The sequence below is a fragment of the Falco cherrug genome, chromosome Z, assembly GCF_023634085.1.
Source record: "Falco cherrug isolate bFalChe1 chromosome Z, bFalChe1.pri, whole genome shotgun sequence".
Taxonomy (NCBI): Eukaryota; Metazoa; Chordata; class Aves; order Falconiformes; family Falconidae; genus Falco; species Falco cherrug.
The window spans coordinates 28,075,030-28,093,428 of NC_073720.1; the positions used below are offsets into that span (position 1 = coordinate 28,075,030).

Genomic DNA, 18,399 nt, shown 5'->3' on the forward strand with positions numbered 1-18,399 from the left:
ATAAAGTTTTGTTTCTCTTGGTGTAAATACTTCTCAGTATCCAGTTTTCTTAGTTTATAGCAGTAAAAATTGTAAAGCCCTGATTCAGCATTGGTAAGTGTTTTGAAACATCAGCCTGCTGATTTTGTTTTGGTGAACAATTTCTATAGCGTCTGATGGCAGGGAGAAGACATCAGGAATTACCTGCGAACTGCACCCATGGGTCTGAAGGCAGCAGTGTTTCCTTGCCACACCATGCCACAAGACCAGAGGAGTTCAAAAATTCTGCAGCTAAAATTTTAACTCCAAGTTGATTCTCTCCAAACCTTTTACCAGAAGCTCTTGCTAATGTAATTTCTTACGGGGCTGTTAATAAAATACCTTACATTCAAACTTGAATGACATCATACTGTATTTCAGAGCTTTAGCAAACAAGTTGCTTTTCCTAATTAACTGAATTATTTTTGCCAAATTCAATGTGGAGCATGTAATCACAATGTCATGAATTCTGCCTCACAAAGCAGACTGCCTAGCAGCTCCATGAAGTAGTAACAGCCAAATGCTTCAGAGCTACACAAGGTCTTTGTCTCATTGACTCACATTTGACTTTGCAGGGTATGCTGGTCTGTTTAACAGAGGGAGTACACAACAAATGAACTCTAGTCTGCAATGCAGTGGGTATGACATTTGTCAGAATTAGTATTCATTTATAGCTGCTACTACTGGCTACAACAGCTTACAAACTTTGCAGTGCAAGACAGACAGGCTTTGTCTGGCAGGGAGAAAAAAGCAAGCTAAGGCAGCAAGCAGCTCTGTTCATAGAGGGCAATAACATAGGTGTGAAATAATTCTACCAAGGAGAAGACAAAATTTGTACACATCCACTTAGTAATTGCTCAGGGAAATTCTGCCTCCTCACGGTTAGGTAATGGCTTAGAGGGAAGCTGAACCAATGAAGACAGTGAATAATAACCATTAATATTCGATCAAAAGAAGTTAAGATGTTGTCTCTAAAGCGATTCTAAGAGGAACTGTGACTTGAAACTACAGCTCAGTGCCATCACCATTCTACCACGAAGCCCTAAAAGAACCCGTCTGTCCCTGCAGCATCAGGGGACAGAAACAAAACTTTACCTCTATACATTTTCATCCAGACAGGATTCAGTCAAGTGAAGAGTTAATTAAGTACAATGTTAGCATTACTATTTGCATGTAAATTTGATGAGCACCTTGTAACACTCTTCCCTGTCTGTTCTGGTTTTCCCTGGGTCTGTGACTAGTTCCACTCTGTTGCCTTCTTTGTTCATGTGTCTTGTACTTTGAATTCCCCACTTGTACTCCTGAGACAGTTACAGAAAGCAGCAACCTCCTGCTGGACCTTCCCAGGGTAAAGCCTTGTCTCCCTTCAGCCTCCAGTGGGTTTTTCCTTGGTATTTAAAAAAAAAAAAAAAAAAAAAAAAAAAAAAAAAGAACAAAAAACCCAAAACAAACCCCCAAACAGTATCCTGCACCTCCTTATGCCACACAAGGAGCTGGTGTCCCTCAGCAGGGAGCCAAGGGATGGAAGATAAGGTCTGCACTCTACCTTTCCCAAGATTCATGCGAGGTGATTGCAGCTCCTCACTGTGGCACCAGAGGTAAACCTTGTCCCAGGGCCAAGATGCAAGGTTTCCACCACGGCACTCTTTCCCCTCCCCCCCGAGAATTCAGCAGTTGGTATGCCAATGGTATTGCTGCAGAAGGACTGTTCCTCGGCTCCAAAGAGATGGAAATCAGCCACTGAACCTTATCCTTACTTGGCTGAGACACAACATTGACCTCTGCTTGGGGCATCCACCAATTCTGGATTTGCAAAGCTGTTTTACTGTGCCTCGGTCCTACAGAATTCCAGTAACCTTTAAGTAATCTTGAAGCTTACTTCTTTAAACCCTGATGATGCTACTTAACTCACAGCCTGAAAAGACAGCTGTAAACTAAGGCCAGAACTACAATTTATTTTCTACAAGTGTTTTATAACAGTACTTGAGGACAGAAAGTATCCGAAGTAAAGCACCCATTAAACCTTATCCTAATTCCAGGTAACTTGTCCTGCCTAAGCAGTTCACATTCACAGCTCTAGCTAATCCCTAGCTTAAACCAGATGCAACTCCATATTCTGATGAAACTGTAAAGGATAAGGGACAGAAAAGGAAAGAAAAAGACTGTACTTACTGGTATGATAAACTAAAATCTGTTCTGCATTTTTTCACTAGGAAGCTGATTGTTACAGGCATTCCAGCAGAGTTTTTCCTGAACACTGTGGACCAGACTTTTTTCCCTCTGCAACAACAGTATAAATCACTGGAGTTCAGACACAGCCCATCACTAGAATGATCATCATTAGTATTGTTATAGCAGTTCCGCTTGCATGTGCCTCCCGCTGTGCAGCACATAATGCTTTCAGGAAGTACACTGCTCTGTCTGGCAATAAATGTATAACTGAGTGAATTAGGAATCCAGTCACTTGGAACTTTAAAGATCAAAGATATTGTTAGAGGTTAGTCCTAGGAATGACATCTGAATAGATCTTTCCGTTGAGGGTGATTTGTCACCAAATTAAGCTAGCAGCTCTCCAGGCATACAGGACTGTAAAGCATGTCAGTCAATCTACAGCAGATGAGCAGTGATGAAGCCAACCATGCACGCAGAAATCAGCGGGGAAGGTTGCAAAGCCTGACAGAAACAGAGACGTAAACTGCACAGCAACAAGGTGGATTACAGCTGTGGGGCTGTGCTGTACAGCTCATCCTTTCCTGCAAGAAGAAACCCAAGTAATCTCTGAAAAATCCTCTGGGGGAAAAAAAAAAAAAAACAAACAAAAAAACCAACACAAACCCAAACCTAACCTGCATTGTGGTGAGTATTGGTTTGATCTGCACATGCTCTTCCTTAGCACTGCTATCAAAACATGGCAAATACAGCCACGTGACAAGCTTTCACAGCCCATGGGTTTTTATAGCACATCAGCATTTCTACTTCATAAATGGAAAATACAGCTTACAGGACAGTATCATTTTCACACAAGTGCTAGCATGCATCACTTGCAAGTATTTCATGAGGATGGTATCATACCACCCAATGGCTCAGCTCAACCTATTTTACTGTCAGCTAGCAGACACTGGATGATGTGCAATCTGCAGGCAAAGTTGTGCCAGCACGTAGCCAGGCATCTAGCATAGCTGAGAAATGGGAAGCTCTGACTAAACCCTACAAATCCCTGCATCCTGCATTTTGTAGCTACTATTCTACACCTAGATTATCTTAGATGTTATAACCTAAAGAACTCAAAACACAGTTGCTTCTGAAAATGCATCACAAAAAGTTTGCCTAGCTACTCTGCATCTGTTGTATGTCTACTACAAACATAGGGTAAGATCACAGGCAGAACAACATTGCCATTGTCTCCAAGAAGGCTTTTGTTTAGAAGCATTATGCTTTTCTCACATAAAACATGAAGGTTTCAAGGAGATCCACAGGCTCCCAGAAAATACAGTAGTGCATCCTTTAAGGTTCAAGTTCCCCTTGGAATTTAACTTAAGAGCTTGCTGACATAGTTTGTCTGTCAAATGCACTGTATTTCCTGATGAAACTGGAGAGCTACTGAGATGGGAGCATAACTGAAAAAGCAGAAGTAAAAACAATTTCAGGTTTTGAAACAAGTAATAGTGGTTAATTTTCAAAGTACAAATAATTAAAATAGGACAATGCTAAAATATGAGGGAATATAATGGATGTAGAGGCCTGTTCTACCAACGTGAGAAGGCTGACACACTAAAGCAGAATGACAGTCCATCTAGTCTACAGTTCCTGACAGAGGTCAGCTGGACACCAGTGTATACGTGCATGAGGTCACATCTAAGCAAGTCTGAATTTTGTATACTGGTGGAAGAACATGACTCAGTGAATCCTGAGACCTGTAGGCTACTCCAGCTTCTAAAAAAACCACACACACACCAAAAAAATCTTAAAGATAATCACCCCCGAGTAGGAATTACTGGAGCATGAAACGCTGCAGATGTACATGGGAATTGTTTATCCAAATGCTGCCCCCAACATATGCTGAAGGCAAACGCCAGCTGCATGAACTGGCTACACTGGTTTCACACTGTTTAGGAACCTCCCTAAACCAGGAAGAACTGCACCATCTCCTGATTCCGAACACCGAGTGGTGCAAATCAGACAGAGGGGAAATAAATGAATTTTCACATTAACTCCTCCCTGCTGCTTTGGACATCAACTGTCCCAGGGACAAAAATTTGTAATGCACCCCTCAAATCAATAAGCCTGCCTCTCGGCTGCCACAAGCGTTCAGTTTTTTCACTTCATCTCGTTTAGTTTAGGCATGCATCCTACAAACACACGCTGACATTACCTTTACGGGATCAGGAGCCTTGAGGCAGTAGCTGTCTCTCACCATGTGTTTACATAAGGCTCATGCCTGGTGGGGGCAGATGAATCCCCCCAACTATAACACAACGAAATGTGAGTTGAGTGACCTGTATAGGTGAAGCCAAACCATGACAGAAATCAATGTGCATTTTTGCTGATAAGTAATACGCAGAAATAAAACAGTATCATAAAAAATATTGTAAAAGTGGCTCCTGCCCATTCAAGTCTGCTCACTATCACAGCCGTGTCACTCACTTAAGTGGCTCTAATGAGGCATTACCATTTCCAACTCCTGCTAGTGCTGAAGAAGCAGCAATGATCTTAATCACCACATGCACTAACCAACAGCATTCATTCTACCATGACTGCTGGTTACACTCAACAGGTATGCAATGCCACAGGTCTCAAACACTGGCGTCACAGATCTAGCAGAGATTTCAGCCCACATAACCATCTTTATACTATCTTCAGCCTGCACAGTCACAAGAGTGTAAGAAGCCCTCCTGGATCTCAGTTGGGTCTTCAGAGGTGGCAGCAGTCTTACTTATGCATAGTTATTAGGAACTCATTGCAAAACAGCAGCCCACAAAATGCTACTGCTGAGAGATCTGACCCTCAAGCCATACTCTGTTACCTCTGCAATTGCCTGATGCAGTTGCTGGAAATAACAGGGAAGCATAGCAGGACTAGCCACAGTTCCTGGAGCCATGGCTTACACCCAGAATTTCTCCCATTTCAGTAGATAACTTCTGACACCTTCAAATCTTGCTTAATCCTACTGCGTAAACCCTGGTGAAGCAGGTGCAAACACTGGGTACACGTTACATGTTGGTTGCAAAGCAGGAGGGTGCTCAGGTATACATGGCCGAAACTTTCAAAGATACCAGCATAAGCCTACTAGGGTTACTAACTCAGGTGCAGCTCCATAAACAACTACATAAGTCTCAAAATCAGAGGAAGCAAGACCTGTTCAACTCAACTTCAGGTGTCTCCTGAAAACTGGGAGAGCAGGACAAAAGCCGCATCTCCATTTTTCCAGTACTTTTAAAAAAACCAAACCACCACACCAATACTCATACTTAAGAAGAATGTAGAATAAGGATTTCATGTGCAGCAGATACTTCCACGGTTATCTGCCAATACCCTGCACAGCACATCAAATCCCTGGCTGAGAACAGCGTTGCAAATGTTGGTTGTTTGGTATCAAAAGCAAAAGCACTGTGCTGCATGACCAAACTGACCTTCAATCAAGCCAAGGATCTGAATAGCTGGAGCTATAAAAATGATTAGTGTTTATGCCATTACAACACTAATTGTTCATCAGCTGTTCTGATTTGTTCAGATTCATCACCAACACAAAAGGTTGTGCTGTAACTCATCTGTAGAAGCATTACTAATGCCTGCACCACACAAACGTTGTTAGAATGGCTTTTTCATTGTCAGGATACCTTCACTGCATTGTAAAAGCAATACATTAAGTTGCATCTGTTAAAGCTATTTCTCAGGGAAAAAAAATCCCAGATTATAGCAAGACAGTACAGTAACAGTATTACACAGTATTACATAAGCTGTCTTCCTTCTGTTCAGTAACATTATTTTCTTATAACTCATGCATGAAGGCAAAATAACAACAGAGCAATGAAAGACTTTCATGGTAAGACTGCAAGTAGTTCATGCTACCAAGAAAAAGTTGATTAGAATACACAGAAATAGTTATACTCCTATTTCTCAGATCTTCCACATGCATCCACTTCTTACCCATCTTTAAACTGGCAGAGTTCAACCCACAGTCGAACTAATCATGACACTCCCTCACGCTACATACTGTTCACCTTAGCTCAGTAAACTTGGCTTAGCTGCACTATCAGCTCCTTTTCTGTAAAAAAAACAAAACAAAACAAACAAACTTACACTCAGAGTCCAATCCCTGTTACAGGTCAGGAACTTTCAACTATTACATCCAGTGGAAAACATTTTCAGCAACTCTCACAAATTGCTAATGTGGCTGAAACTATAGATCTCAAAACAAAGAAAGAATACCTTAGAAAAAAGGAGCCACATTGCACGTATTTACATAAGCCCAAGACATGTTGAATACTTGTAAATGTTTTAAACTACCTAGCTGAAAAATCTCTCTTTACATACACCACCATCTTGCCAGTCACTTAAGGCTGTAATAGTCATCAACACAGACGGCTTTCCTATCTGCGCTGAATTATTAACTCTCTACTTACGAAACCATTCTCACAAACAGGACAATCAACCAGCTTCCATGTTCTGGCTTCTCAGCCTCCACCACCACCCCGCCCCCCCACCCCCCAGCCTCCCTTGGAAAAATCCTAACTTCCCCTACTCACCTCCCCCCACCCATAATCCACACACACGCACTTTTTTCCTAGCCACTGTTCCGATCACATCTTGGTTTTTCTTTTAATTCTTCCACCGCCTCTGACAATGAACACAAGCTATTATTTTAATTTGAAATATCCTTCGTTACTCTAAAAGTCACATTATGGCACAGGTGAGTTTTCAGCAGAGATACAGGAAATCACTTTAGGGAAGGTGAAACTTCTGTATGATGTTTCCACACACAAAACGCATGAGCAGCACAAAATCTTACAGAATGAAGTGGCAACTACATGAACTTTCCCCGCACCACCAGCGTATCAGCACAGTAAGATACACAACTATTGATTTATTATTTGAGGTATTGAGCTGTGAACATTTTAAACTCAAGTGATATTCCTTGGTCATATATGTTAAATATGCACTACTGATTATGTAAAATTCTCACCAGGAACACTTCCTAAAGGACACAACCTCAAATATATAAGACTCAAAGAAAGAAAGAAGAATCCAACCTGTAATAACACAAGACATCTTCTAGAACTTTAAAAAAAAAATAATGTTATTTTAAAACCATAGCAGGGAGCTTTAGATTTTTATATATGCACCACTCTAGCTTCATAAAATACGTTTCACAATCTTCCAAAAGGATTTTGATCTGTAATTAGAATATATTAATTTTAAACCAGAGCAAAGCCCTCGAAGCATGAGATTAACAATTATGAAGGCATTTCTAAATCTGTTGCAAAAATGAAAAAAATCTCACTAATATCCACTACTGCATTGGAGTCAAGCTGTGACAAAGCTCAATGTGAAAGAACCAGAACATTCCCTTAGCCTTTCAAAAATAAAAAGCTCAAACAAACCTTTGTTTCAACAGAAATGCAGGCATCTCTTTTAATTTCTCTATTGTCCAAGGTATTTGGAATGGAGATATGACACCATTTTTCTTGAGCAAGACTACAGATGTGAATCTGTAATGGCATAATCACAGTATGGTTACATAGAAGTTCAACCTAATGAGAAACATCAATGCAACCAGGAAGATCATAACTACTTCTTACCAAGACAGAGTAATCACAGCATTGAGTTCAGGACTGAACATTTAAGCGTTAAAACATGAAGACTACTATAAACTTTAAACAGGACAACTACTTCCATTTAGACTCTGCTATAATGAACAGCACATTTTGATTGTATCTTGATCCTCTGTTAGTTTGGAGACACAGAGGTATGTCAGTATTTCCTGACTGGGTGTGTGCAAGCACACCTAGCACTTAGACTTCCAAACACATCACATGGCACCTTATCACTGGATTAGCTTTATTTTGCATTTCAAAGGCAGTTTTAGAAAGGATCTTATTTTTGAAGCACAAGTATGTCTGTTAGTGGGGAAAAGGCTAACACTGTTTAGATCATCTAAGCAAGACACTAAGTCGCTTAATGAGACAGAAACCAGTATGAAACATTTCATATGTAAGGACTACACAATGGTTTAAAGGAAGTATTTCTGAGGACTTACATATTTGAACCACACAACAGCCATCACATTAAGATTTCTCAAAATATACCAGCACACATTTATTGACTCGACAGGTCACAGGAAGGGTGGTAAACAACTCTGTAGAATTTGTTTTTACCTTTTACAGGGCAATTCACTTAGTCACCCTCATTTCAAAACTCAAATTTGCATAGTGTAGTTTTTCCACCTTACTGTCACAACTCAATGAATGCACTTTAATTCAGTGCTGAAAGTGCAATTTACTGATAAAGTACTTGCAAACTAAGACAAACTGAAACTGTTACTGCAAGTTCTTGTACATGATTTCAGTCATGTCATGTTCACATCAGACTGCTGTCTTACCTCAAACCACGGGAGCTACACAGCTTGAACGAGTTCTTCCGCTGTTTCCCAACAGCAAAGAACACCAAGACAAACGTGCTTGGCAAGTCAGGCACAGCCTCACCTTTTCCCAGGCACAAGAACTTTGTTATCGTTACAGCGAAGTTTTACCCTGAATTTTACCCTGCACAAGCCATGATGAATTGCAACTTCTACCCCAGAGAGGACCTTAGAAGGCTGGTAGTTGAGCGCTCTTCTATCCCAGCTTAGCTTTTGTTATGGAAGTGATGTGATCATTATCACAAAAGACACCACCCCCGCCCCCCCACAAAGTTTAACCCTCACTCCTGGAAGCTCCAGCTATGCAAAGGGTCAGACTGAATTTAAGAATTCTTCTTTGTGCCCAAAAAGCAAATTCACTTTTTCTCTGGAACACAAAAAAGCAATAAAAACAACATATTCCTGAAATATCCAAATATAATTAGTTAACAGATCTGGAGATGCTGAATACAATCTTAACTAAAGAGCTATTATCAATTCTGTTAAGGCTTTTTCCCCTTCTCATACTTCATGCCCTCACACAACAGACATTCTAGGTAAGTAAAATTAAAATACTGGGAAAGTACAATTTGACTCATTAGACAGTTATACCCTGGAAATTGCTATTAAAACACTCCCTAAAGGTAAAAAATTAACATTAATATCAAATTCCCCCAAGATGCCAACAGCTTGCTGCTGTTCAAGACCAAGCAAAGTTCTCTTCCAACTTGCAAATTTTATGTAATATTAATCCACAAACAATTGTTTCTAAAACAGAAATTCTTAAATTCTGTACATACAAAGTGACTTAAGAGTCACTTAGCTCTGACCTATGAACACCGGGAATTCACCAATTAAGTCCAAAATGCTCCATTATGCACAGAAAAAAATTTTTAGAAGTTAGTTTTCCAATTCAGCAAGACAGTCTGCAGAAAAGCAAAACCTTTTACAGTTGTTTAATATTTATGGCTATTTTTTTCCTGCTTTTCTGACAAGAAGCCACACAAGTTTCTTTTATATTTTTATTGCATACCAAAGTTCATTAAAGATAGGATTTTGCTTGTGTACAAGTTACTCAAAAAATGTGTCTAGGCAGAGATTTGTTAGCAATCTGATTTATTTCAAAGCATATGTTTATTCTATCAGGCCACAAAAATAGTATTGTGTACAAGCAGTAACTAAAGAGCTGCAGGTTCAAAGGGTTTCCAAATATCACAGATCTTGATTTCTCATCAGGACGTAATAAAATGAAAGCAGTCACAATATAAAATAGCAGCTCCACGTAGCTTTTTCAAGTTTTAACTTTATTCAGAAAGTGACACTTAGTTCAGTTCAGTTTGTCTCATTCTTTGAAGCTTCATCGAAGTTTTCAACAAGATCTAGAAAAAGAAGAATGTTGAAATTAAAGACTCACTTCTGCTTTGCCAAACATTTTGGGTTTGCTTTTCCTTCTTCCCCCCAAAGTTTGACTTCATATGAAGTGCTTACAGCATTAAAAATGTTCAGCTGAATAAAAATATAGACAAAATAACTTTTAAGCGCTTCACAGTTCATTCTTCTGGCTCAATCATTTTATTTTTGGATGATTCATTATAAAGCACAATTCTAAGAGCATTTAACTTCAGTATACCCACACCTGGACAAAGTGATACCAAGAAGGTAGCTTCTTCCCACTCTTTTTGTTGCATATTAAATTATCATCTTAGCCATAGCTAGCTCAAACCAGTAAGTCTCTAGTTTGCCCACGGAAATTCTGTGACAGCAAGTGACTCGTCAATACTCTTACCACCCACGGCCCAATCTCATGCTATACATGTTAACTCTCAGTAAAATTCACTTCCTTTTCTTCTGTTGCATGCTTGTTCTTACCTGGAACTTCATCATCATCATCTTCACCAGTAGCAAGTGGTGCTTTGCCATCCACAGCTGCAAGAGCAAGTAGTTCAAAAGCATCAGTCAAGCTCACCATAGGCACACACACTTCGTGTTTTTTGAAAACATTACCAAAGATTCTGAGCTACACTGCAATGCTTTATCCAGTTCCCCTACTAAATAAAAATCTTCAACTAACCTGGGAAGTTCAGATTTCATTTGTTACTGATAATGCTCAAACAGCCCAGTGGGGAAATGAGAAGATGCATTATATACCAGCTTAACTAGTCACCATCTTGCATCTAGATATACCAGGTGCCTTTTGTGGTAAGTTTTCAGCTGCAAACGCAGGGACAGATTTTACAAATGTCTCTTAAAAGCAGCTTGGTTTGCTGACTACTCTGTGTTTCTCAAGGTTTACATTATCAGATTTTCAGGAAAAGAAAGGATCTGATGTTAGGATCCTAGGCCTTCAAAGAAAATCCAGGTCTAACTGGGAAGCTGCAGCAGACACACATGACTAGAGGTACTTAAAGGTTATTACTGTTCCCTGGCAAAGTCAGAGGAACATGGAACTGGATACACAATTTTACACTTAGGTGGCTGAGGTAACCCTGTGTTCTGGTCCACAGCTCTGCTGACTGAGTAATTTCTTAACTATTCCCATTACATTTGCCAGAGCTAGTCAGACTTAACCATATCCCCGGTAGCAGAACAACGAGCATCTGTTGAACTGCAGCAGTGTAACGCTAAGAATAGGTATCTCAGGTCCCTGGGTGCCTGTGCCACTACTTCTACTGCTATTCTCAGCAGTACTAGCAAGGGTAAGCTGTGTCATACTCTCTTATCATCTCAGTTTTATCCTAATTAATCCTTCCCAGTTTTCAACAAAAGCATGAGGGAAGAGGTGGGTTCATACTAGATCTGTATCCTGATTTCTAGAGAATGTAAACAGGTAACTGCACAGAGTTTGGTCTGGAAGGGCCTGGGACAAGGTCACCACTAACCCTTCCTTTTGTTTTGTAGCAGCAGAAAGCTACTCCAGCTTACGTGCATCTTAGCGTCAAATACATTTTAAAAGCAAATCATGTTACTTCTTCCTAAAATGTCTGCATTCTCTCTCATCACCAAGACCACACCAAGTTTACTTCAGCACCTGCAGTCATCTCAGACACTTCACTCTTCAAAGTCAGGCTTCCAAATCTAGCAGACAATGCTGAATTGGAAGTTTTGTGCAACCACTCTGGCATCCATCCAAAGTGGAAAGGAATAGTCACTTGCTAGGTCATACAAAGCAAGGACTTTAAACAAGCTTCCCTAATATTAAAACTGCACAATTCAGCTTACTCAGTACACACCAGCCTTGTTATGAGAAGACAGATCTTTGGGGATCCTTTTAAATCCTTCAAGGTTTTCTTTCAATCCTACCCAAGGAAGCCACAACGGAAGGACCTCAGCTGCACAGGAAAAGAAGCAGTCTGCCCCACCTCCTGAAGACTACTTCTAGTAGGATTTTTTTTTTTCCAGTGGAAAGTTGTTAAGAGAGAACTATCATCAACTTTAGGACGGAAAACAGAGGCTATCTTGTTGGCAGCAAAGCACAGGAAGAAAAAACTATAAACGTCAAGTTCAGAGCTACCAGAAGCTGTTCACAGTAAGCTTCTCCCATTTTCTCCGTATTTACATGCTCCAGACCTTGGAAGGAATGTGTTTAAGGTATCTCAGAAAAGTAGGAAGACTGTATATACAGAACACAAGGCATGTTCCCAATGTCAACAAGCCTGTTTTTCAATTCTCACACTGTAGCGGCAGCATTTTTTCCAAACACCATATACTTAGTCCCTCATCTACTTATCCCACACTCTTAGGAAAAACAGAAGTTCACATTCTTTTACTAATTTAAGAATGGAACAGGAAGTCAGTGTATCTAGCTTAATGTTCATGACATTCTCTACACTGTTCTACACATACAGAAATTGTAACATACATACTTACTGCCCTGGTTTCAGGTGGCATAGAGTTAATTTTCTTCTTAGTAGCTGGTGCAGCGCTGTGTTTTGGATTTGGTGAGAGAACAATATTGACAGCACACTGATGTTTTCAGTTGTTGCTGGGTGATGTTTATACTAAATCAAGGACTTTCTGGTTTCTTGGGACCTGCCAGCCAGAGGGCTGGAGGGGCACGGGGAACTGGGAGGGGACACAGCCAGGACAGGCGACCTGTACTAGCCCAGGAGCTATTCCATACCAGATGACACCATGCTGAGTATATAAGCTGGGGGAAGAAGAAGGAAGGGGGATACACACTTGGCGTTATGGTGTTTGTCTTCCCAAGTAACCGTTATGTGTGATGGAGCCTGGCTTTCCTGGGGATGGCCGAGCACCTGCCTGCCCATGGGAAGTGAATTCCTTGTTTTGCTTTGCTTGGGTGGGTGGCTTTTGCTTTACCTATTAAATTGTTCTTATCTCAATCCTCGAGTTCTACATTCCTTTCCTATTTTCCTCCCCATCCCTCTGGGTGAGGGGGGAGAGAGAAACCGGCTGCGTGGTACTTGGTTACCAGCTAGGGTTAAACCACGACACTTACAAATACCATGTCATTCCTCCTAGCTATCAAAAAGCCCATGCAAGAAACACCTTCACCACACCTTGAGGCAGCAAAGCAGCTGCAAGATGTCTAAGTCACTTTCCCCATTACTTATGTCCCCATTCAAAGTGTTGAAAAAGACATACTTGAAGTTTGTCTTCTTTTAAAACCTGCCTCTTCCACAGTAACCCATCTATCTAGCTTTAACAAATGGGGTATGTCAAAATGTGGTAGCCACACCAAGAACTAAAATATCACAAAATCAAGTCTGGCTTCAGCTTTCTAGTCCTAGACCAGCTGCAAGATATGCTAGCAGATGCCTCTGCTTTATTTGGTTATACTCGTCGTTGGATTTCAACTATAAGGAAGTTTAACAGTTCCATTTCTTTATAAGCATTTTATACGCTTGCAGACAACAACAGTGCACTGAATTTCACTGCTGCTATACAAATAAGCCTTGTGTCAGCTGTTAGCATGAAACGCATTCAAGTTTCAACTTACATTGCTTGGGAAGAGCTTCTGCCAATCTCCTCAGGCTGGTCAGACTGTCAGCTCCGAGCTGGTTTAAGATGCTAGGAAGCATTTCTGTCAGCTGCTTTGTCTCAGCATGACCAGTGATAGTGAAAGTGTTGGCAGCCAGAGATGCCTGAACTTTAGGGTTATTGAAGTGAATGACTGATCCCTGGTTGGTAAACATGTTTACCTGCAAGACAAAGAAACAGTATTTGAAGCAGTTTGGCAAGATTTTTCAACTTACCAGGAAACAGAGGTTCTTAAAGCTCAGAGAAGACCTAATGATAATTTACAGACATGTTTAGGATGTTACTTAACAGGAAACTGATTTAGTCACATTTTCTACTTCTATACAGAAATGTAATTTTTCCTTTGAAGCAATTACCTCTTCAATTCCAGAAATATTGTTGACCCCCAGTTTCTTCAATGAAAACTGAAGTTTCTTGTCATCTGCCGTAGCTGTTCTGTGGACAACCTTCTTCTTTCTGCGGGCAGTACCCTTTCCAAAAAACATTACAAATTAATACTTACATAGTTCTTCACAACCTCTAATCCACAGGGCTGTTCAACTACTCTGCAGTCATTTATAAATCAACTTAAGTTCTACTTCAGTGTTATAGCACACACAACCCCACCCCTCCAACTGCACTGCAGCAGTCTTTCCTTTGCTATAAGGCAAGCTTTACATGCCTGTGAGAAGCGAAAAGTTTCTGGAGGCAACGCACCAGAGAACATTTATTCCACAATTCTTATACAGATTCTGCAGCACCTTAGAAAAAAAGAATTGCTAGTCTACTCTTGCCAGTTATCATAGGCATAAAACTGAAGAATCAGCAGTTTTAGGTATTTCTGAAGCTCATGAATTTTTCCTTAAATCATCCTAAATTGTAGTCAAATTTTGGTAAGTTAGAAGCCATAAAGTTATCCACACATAATTAACAAGAAAAATCAAGAGACTCAATTTTTATTCCAGACATCTCCCACCTGATGGGCATACCTATTTGAAGAATTTTTGAAATTTTGAAGAATTTTGAAAATTTTCCTAAAGTATTTTATAAGTGTGTTTAAAAAAACACTTCTACATCGTATTCCAGACTATCCCTGTATAGAAAGCAAACAGAGCTCTAGATTTCTCCAGGGAAATCACTGTCCCATATTAGAAGATATCTATACCTACAAAAGAGAGGAAGGTATCATTCTGTATTTCCTTGCACAATCTTAAGACTTCAGTAAATGTTGACATAAGATGTGTAGGAATACATGAAACTAAGCTTTTTGACACACTGTAACTACTAATCTAAGTCCTCCTACCTGAGCTGCCCATCCACCACATGCTAGCAGTAAGCAAACGTGTTGTTGCCTGGCCATATGAATAGCTTCAATATCTTGCTGAGTTAACTGACATAAGTTAGAAAACTGGCTGGACACTACCACCTTTAAGGCAATCCAGTTAGAAACAATGAGGAACTTTAATGATGAAGTCACATGAAACCAATACTTGGAAGACCGTGACTACCCAGAAATTATGCCACATAAGGCATACATTAAGCCTCTCTGGACAAACAACCTCTCAAGTTTTAGAAACATAGTGTCTTGAACTGAAGGCTATGTAGGAACACGTACCTCCTTTTTACCCGTACTAAACAGATACCAAACTTCAGACAATCCGAGTTTAATTTAAATGAAGAGCAGCTGCTTTCATCCCCCCAGATTTAAGCTTCTAAAGATTACAAGTTTTTACTACGCAAATTCTATCCTGATCATGCCAAGACATGCTGTTCACACCCCTCTACCTCTATGATAGAGGCCTGGGTACAGCAGGCCATCAATGGAATAGCACAGACTCCTCTGCCACTCCTCTAAAAAGGTCTGGAAGAAGAGCCATGATATTTAGCTGTAGCTATACTCTATATAAAATCTCGAATTTCACACACAAAGTCCTACAGTAGCCCTCCACCTAAACATCATATTTAGCTTATCTGTAAGATCTGCAGCCTTGCATCATAAAAATCTTGCAGGTGAGGCAATGTGCAAGCTTTCCTCACAAGGAGTGGCTCTTCCCCCTCTGCCTCCTCCACACCAATCTTAACTTACACAGTAACAATGCTACAAAGAATCCCAGTAGTAATTTCTAGTTATAAAACAAGTTAAAAAGTCAGTTTCAGGCACCCAAAGTATTTCACAGGCCAATTTTAAAACAGAATGACAGCACCACCAGCATATTCTAAGCTCTGCTTAATGTCTCTAATTGACATATGTTGACCAGAAAACTGTTAAGAGCTGTAATCTGAATGCATGCTCTTCCATGACAAACATTAAAAGCCTCTACAGTCAATAAAATGCACTGGTAACGTGCAATCATAAATATAAAACAGCAGTTCTCTACTCAACCAGTAAAAAATCACCAAGCCAGTCAATCACTGCATCAACCCTGACTTAAGGCTGCCTAAACCTCCAACTACAAGCAAAAAAAAAAAAAAAAAATATTCAACACAGGAATCAAGGTTCCTGGAAACTGACTTTCTGAAAGAGTTCTGTTGCATCCTTTGTATTCTAACATACTTTGTGTACACTTCCTCGGGTATATAAAAAAAAAACTAACAAATTCTTGCCTTAAAACTGACATTGTTAATTAAAACGCTTACTACCATACAACGACATTATACGAAATCACACAGCTACACACAGTCAGACATTGTGACAAAATAAAAAGGTCTTCTGAGCACAATGTTAGTATACAAGTACACAAGTATGGCAAGTACAGAATTTCCAACTTTGTCCCGAAAGGCAAAAAAACAGACATGGGCATCTCAAAGACTTCTGACTAGAGTCTGGAACAGGACCCTTTACAATCTGTGATGAAAACTATTACTTAAGCTCACCTGCTGTAAGATCTACTCGCTTCAAACCCTACGTGCCTTTTAAAACAGCCTACACAAGAACAGAGGCTGCCAGTCTGCTGAAACGTATTGTAAAAATCTCAAAGCGCAAAGGCCGAACCTCCAGCCGCTACATACTGCTTCTACGACACTGTCCAGAGACCCCTGCAGCAGCACAGCCCCCCCGGCGGCTGAGCGCCCCGGGCTGCCCCCACCCCGGTGCTCAGGACCCCTCACGCCGGCAGGCCCGAGAGCAGGGTGAGGAGGCAGCTCCTACCTTGCCCCCGATGCGCACTTGGGCCTGCAGCTTGGCGAGCTTTTCCTGGTTCATGATTGTTTCTTTCATCTGTGGAAGCAAGCAGGGCGCTTATGGAACACGGGTCCGGAGCGCCCGGCGGCGAGGACGGTCGGCCTGAGGGGGTCGGCTGCCACCCCTCAGCACACGGCCCCGCACACACGTCCCCCCGCAGCAGGGCGCCCCAGCCCCGCACAGGGAAGGGGGCTGCTCCCGCGCGGCGCCGCTGAGGCGACACACGGCTCCCCGCAGGCCCCGCCCGTACCCGCCTTGCCTCGCCTTCCCCCCGCCGCCCCCCGCCTCGCAGCCCTCGGCCGCGCAACAGTGGCCCCCCGCCGCCCCCTTCGTACCTTCCCGGTGCGGCAGCGGCGGCGCCGGAGACGAGGGGAGGCGCAAAGGCGGCGGGCTGCGCGGGACCGGGCGCAACACGCGGGCCGGAGCGAGATGGCGGCCGGAAGGAAGCCGCCGCGCCCCGCACTGCGCGTGCGCCGCTGCCCGGGCGGTGCCCGCGGGGGGAGGGGAGGGACGAGGCCGCGGGCGGGTACGGGGTGGGTGGGCGGCTCGTCGGCCGGCGAGCGTGAGATGTGCGCAAAATGCGCAAGTATCCGAGAGAGAGAGAGGAGAGCGGGGGGGGCGATGCACAGCGTTCACGCGGCCCGGCCTCCGGGGAGGGGCGCCGTGCGTGCGTCACGCTGCGACGCACCGCGGTAAACTCGCGGAGAAGCCAATGGGTGATAAGGCGAAACGGAAAATTAATTGAACCGCGCCTGGCCTGCCCTAACGAGCACACCGAGAGATCCACCCCCGAGCAAAGAGAGCCCCCTGCTAACAAAGCCCCCCCAGCACGTGCGCGGCGGCGAAGAGCGCAGTCCCTCCGAACTGGGACACGCAGGGAAGACCCGGTGACAGCTGTGCCTGAACCTGCCCGAGCACAGCTGTGCGGGGTGTCCAGGCACGCGCTGGGAGGTGCGGGGTTGTGCGGACCCACCGCCCCGCCCCGCCCCCTGCGCAGCCGTTGCATGAGCGGGTGTCCCAGCCCCGCGGGTGGGTCCGCTCCCGCGCACCGGGCGAAGGACCCAGAGACAGCAGCAGCGGCCGGCCCCGCCCCCCCCCCCCGCGAGGGACAACAGCCTCCCGCCCCCGCCGCACCCCCCTCCCCTTCCCCGGCCCGCCCCCGGCTCTCCCTGCCGCGGACGGGTGCGTCCCCGATCTGGCGTTATCGTTATCTATTTAACTCTTGTTCTCTTCCTAGAAAACACGTAAGCGTTGTGCTTTCCTTCTGGCTTGTGGCACGCAAACCTCCGCCCGCTCCGCCCCATGGTTTCCCCTCCCCGCTCAGCCCCCTGGTAACCTGCCCCGCACGGCGCCGCGATGTGCGCTGCCCGGCCGCCCCCCTCAGCCACGCCGCTGGGGCTTTCTCTTTACTTTCCGCAAGGCTACGTGTCACACTGCCCAAGCGGCCACTCTTCGCTCCTTTTGCTCTCCTTGCACCTCGGGTGTCGGGTGCGTTCCGCTGTGCCTTTCCGTCCCTTTTGATGTCACCAGGCACACGCGTGCAGCTGTGCTTTGTGCTGGCCGTCGAGCGCACTCTGCTTGTGCTCCCTGAGCTTTTCCCCTG

The 18,399-nt window shown here is 43.1% G+C and overlaps 1 protein-coding gene across 1 annotated transcript; it reads right to left on the minus strand.

Annotated features, from left to right (window-relative positions):
* Nucleotides 1-9,734: 9,734 nt before the first annotated feature.
* On the minus strand, nucleotides 9,735-17,287 carry BTF3 (basic transcription factor 3). Its single transcript, XM_005440783.4, has 6 exons — nucleotides 17,132-17,287; nucleotides 16,764-16,832; nucleotides 13,993-14,106; nucleotides 13,596-13,797; nucleotides 10,505-10,561; nucleotides 9,735-10,014 (listed from the first exon to the last, which is right to left on the minus strand). Exons 2-6 carry the CDS (start codon nucleotides 16,830-16,832, stop codon nucleotides 9,968-9,970), a joined length of 489 nt encoding a protein of 162 aa, XP_005440840.1. The 5' UTR covers nucleotides 17,132-17,287; the 3' UTR covers nucleotides 9,735-9,967.
* Between the last annotated feature and the right edge of the window lie 1,112 nt (nucleotides 17,288-18,399).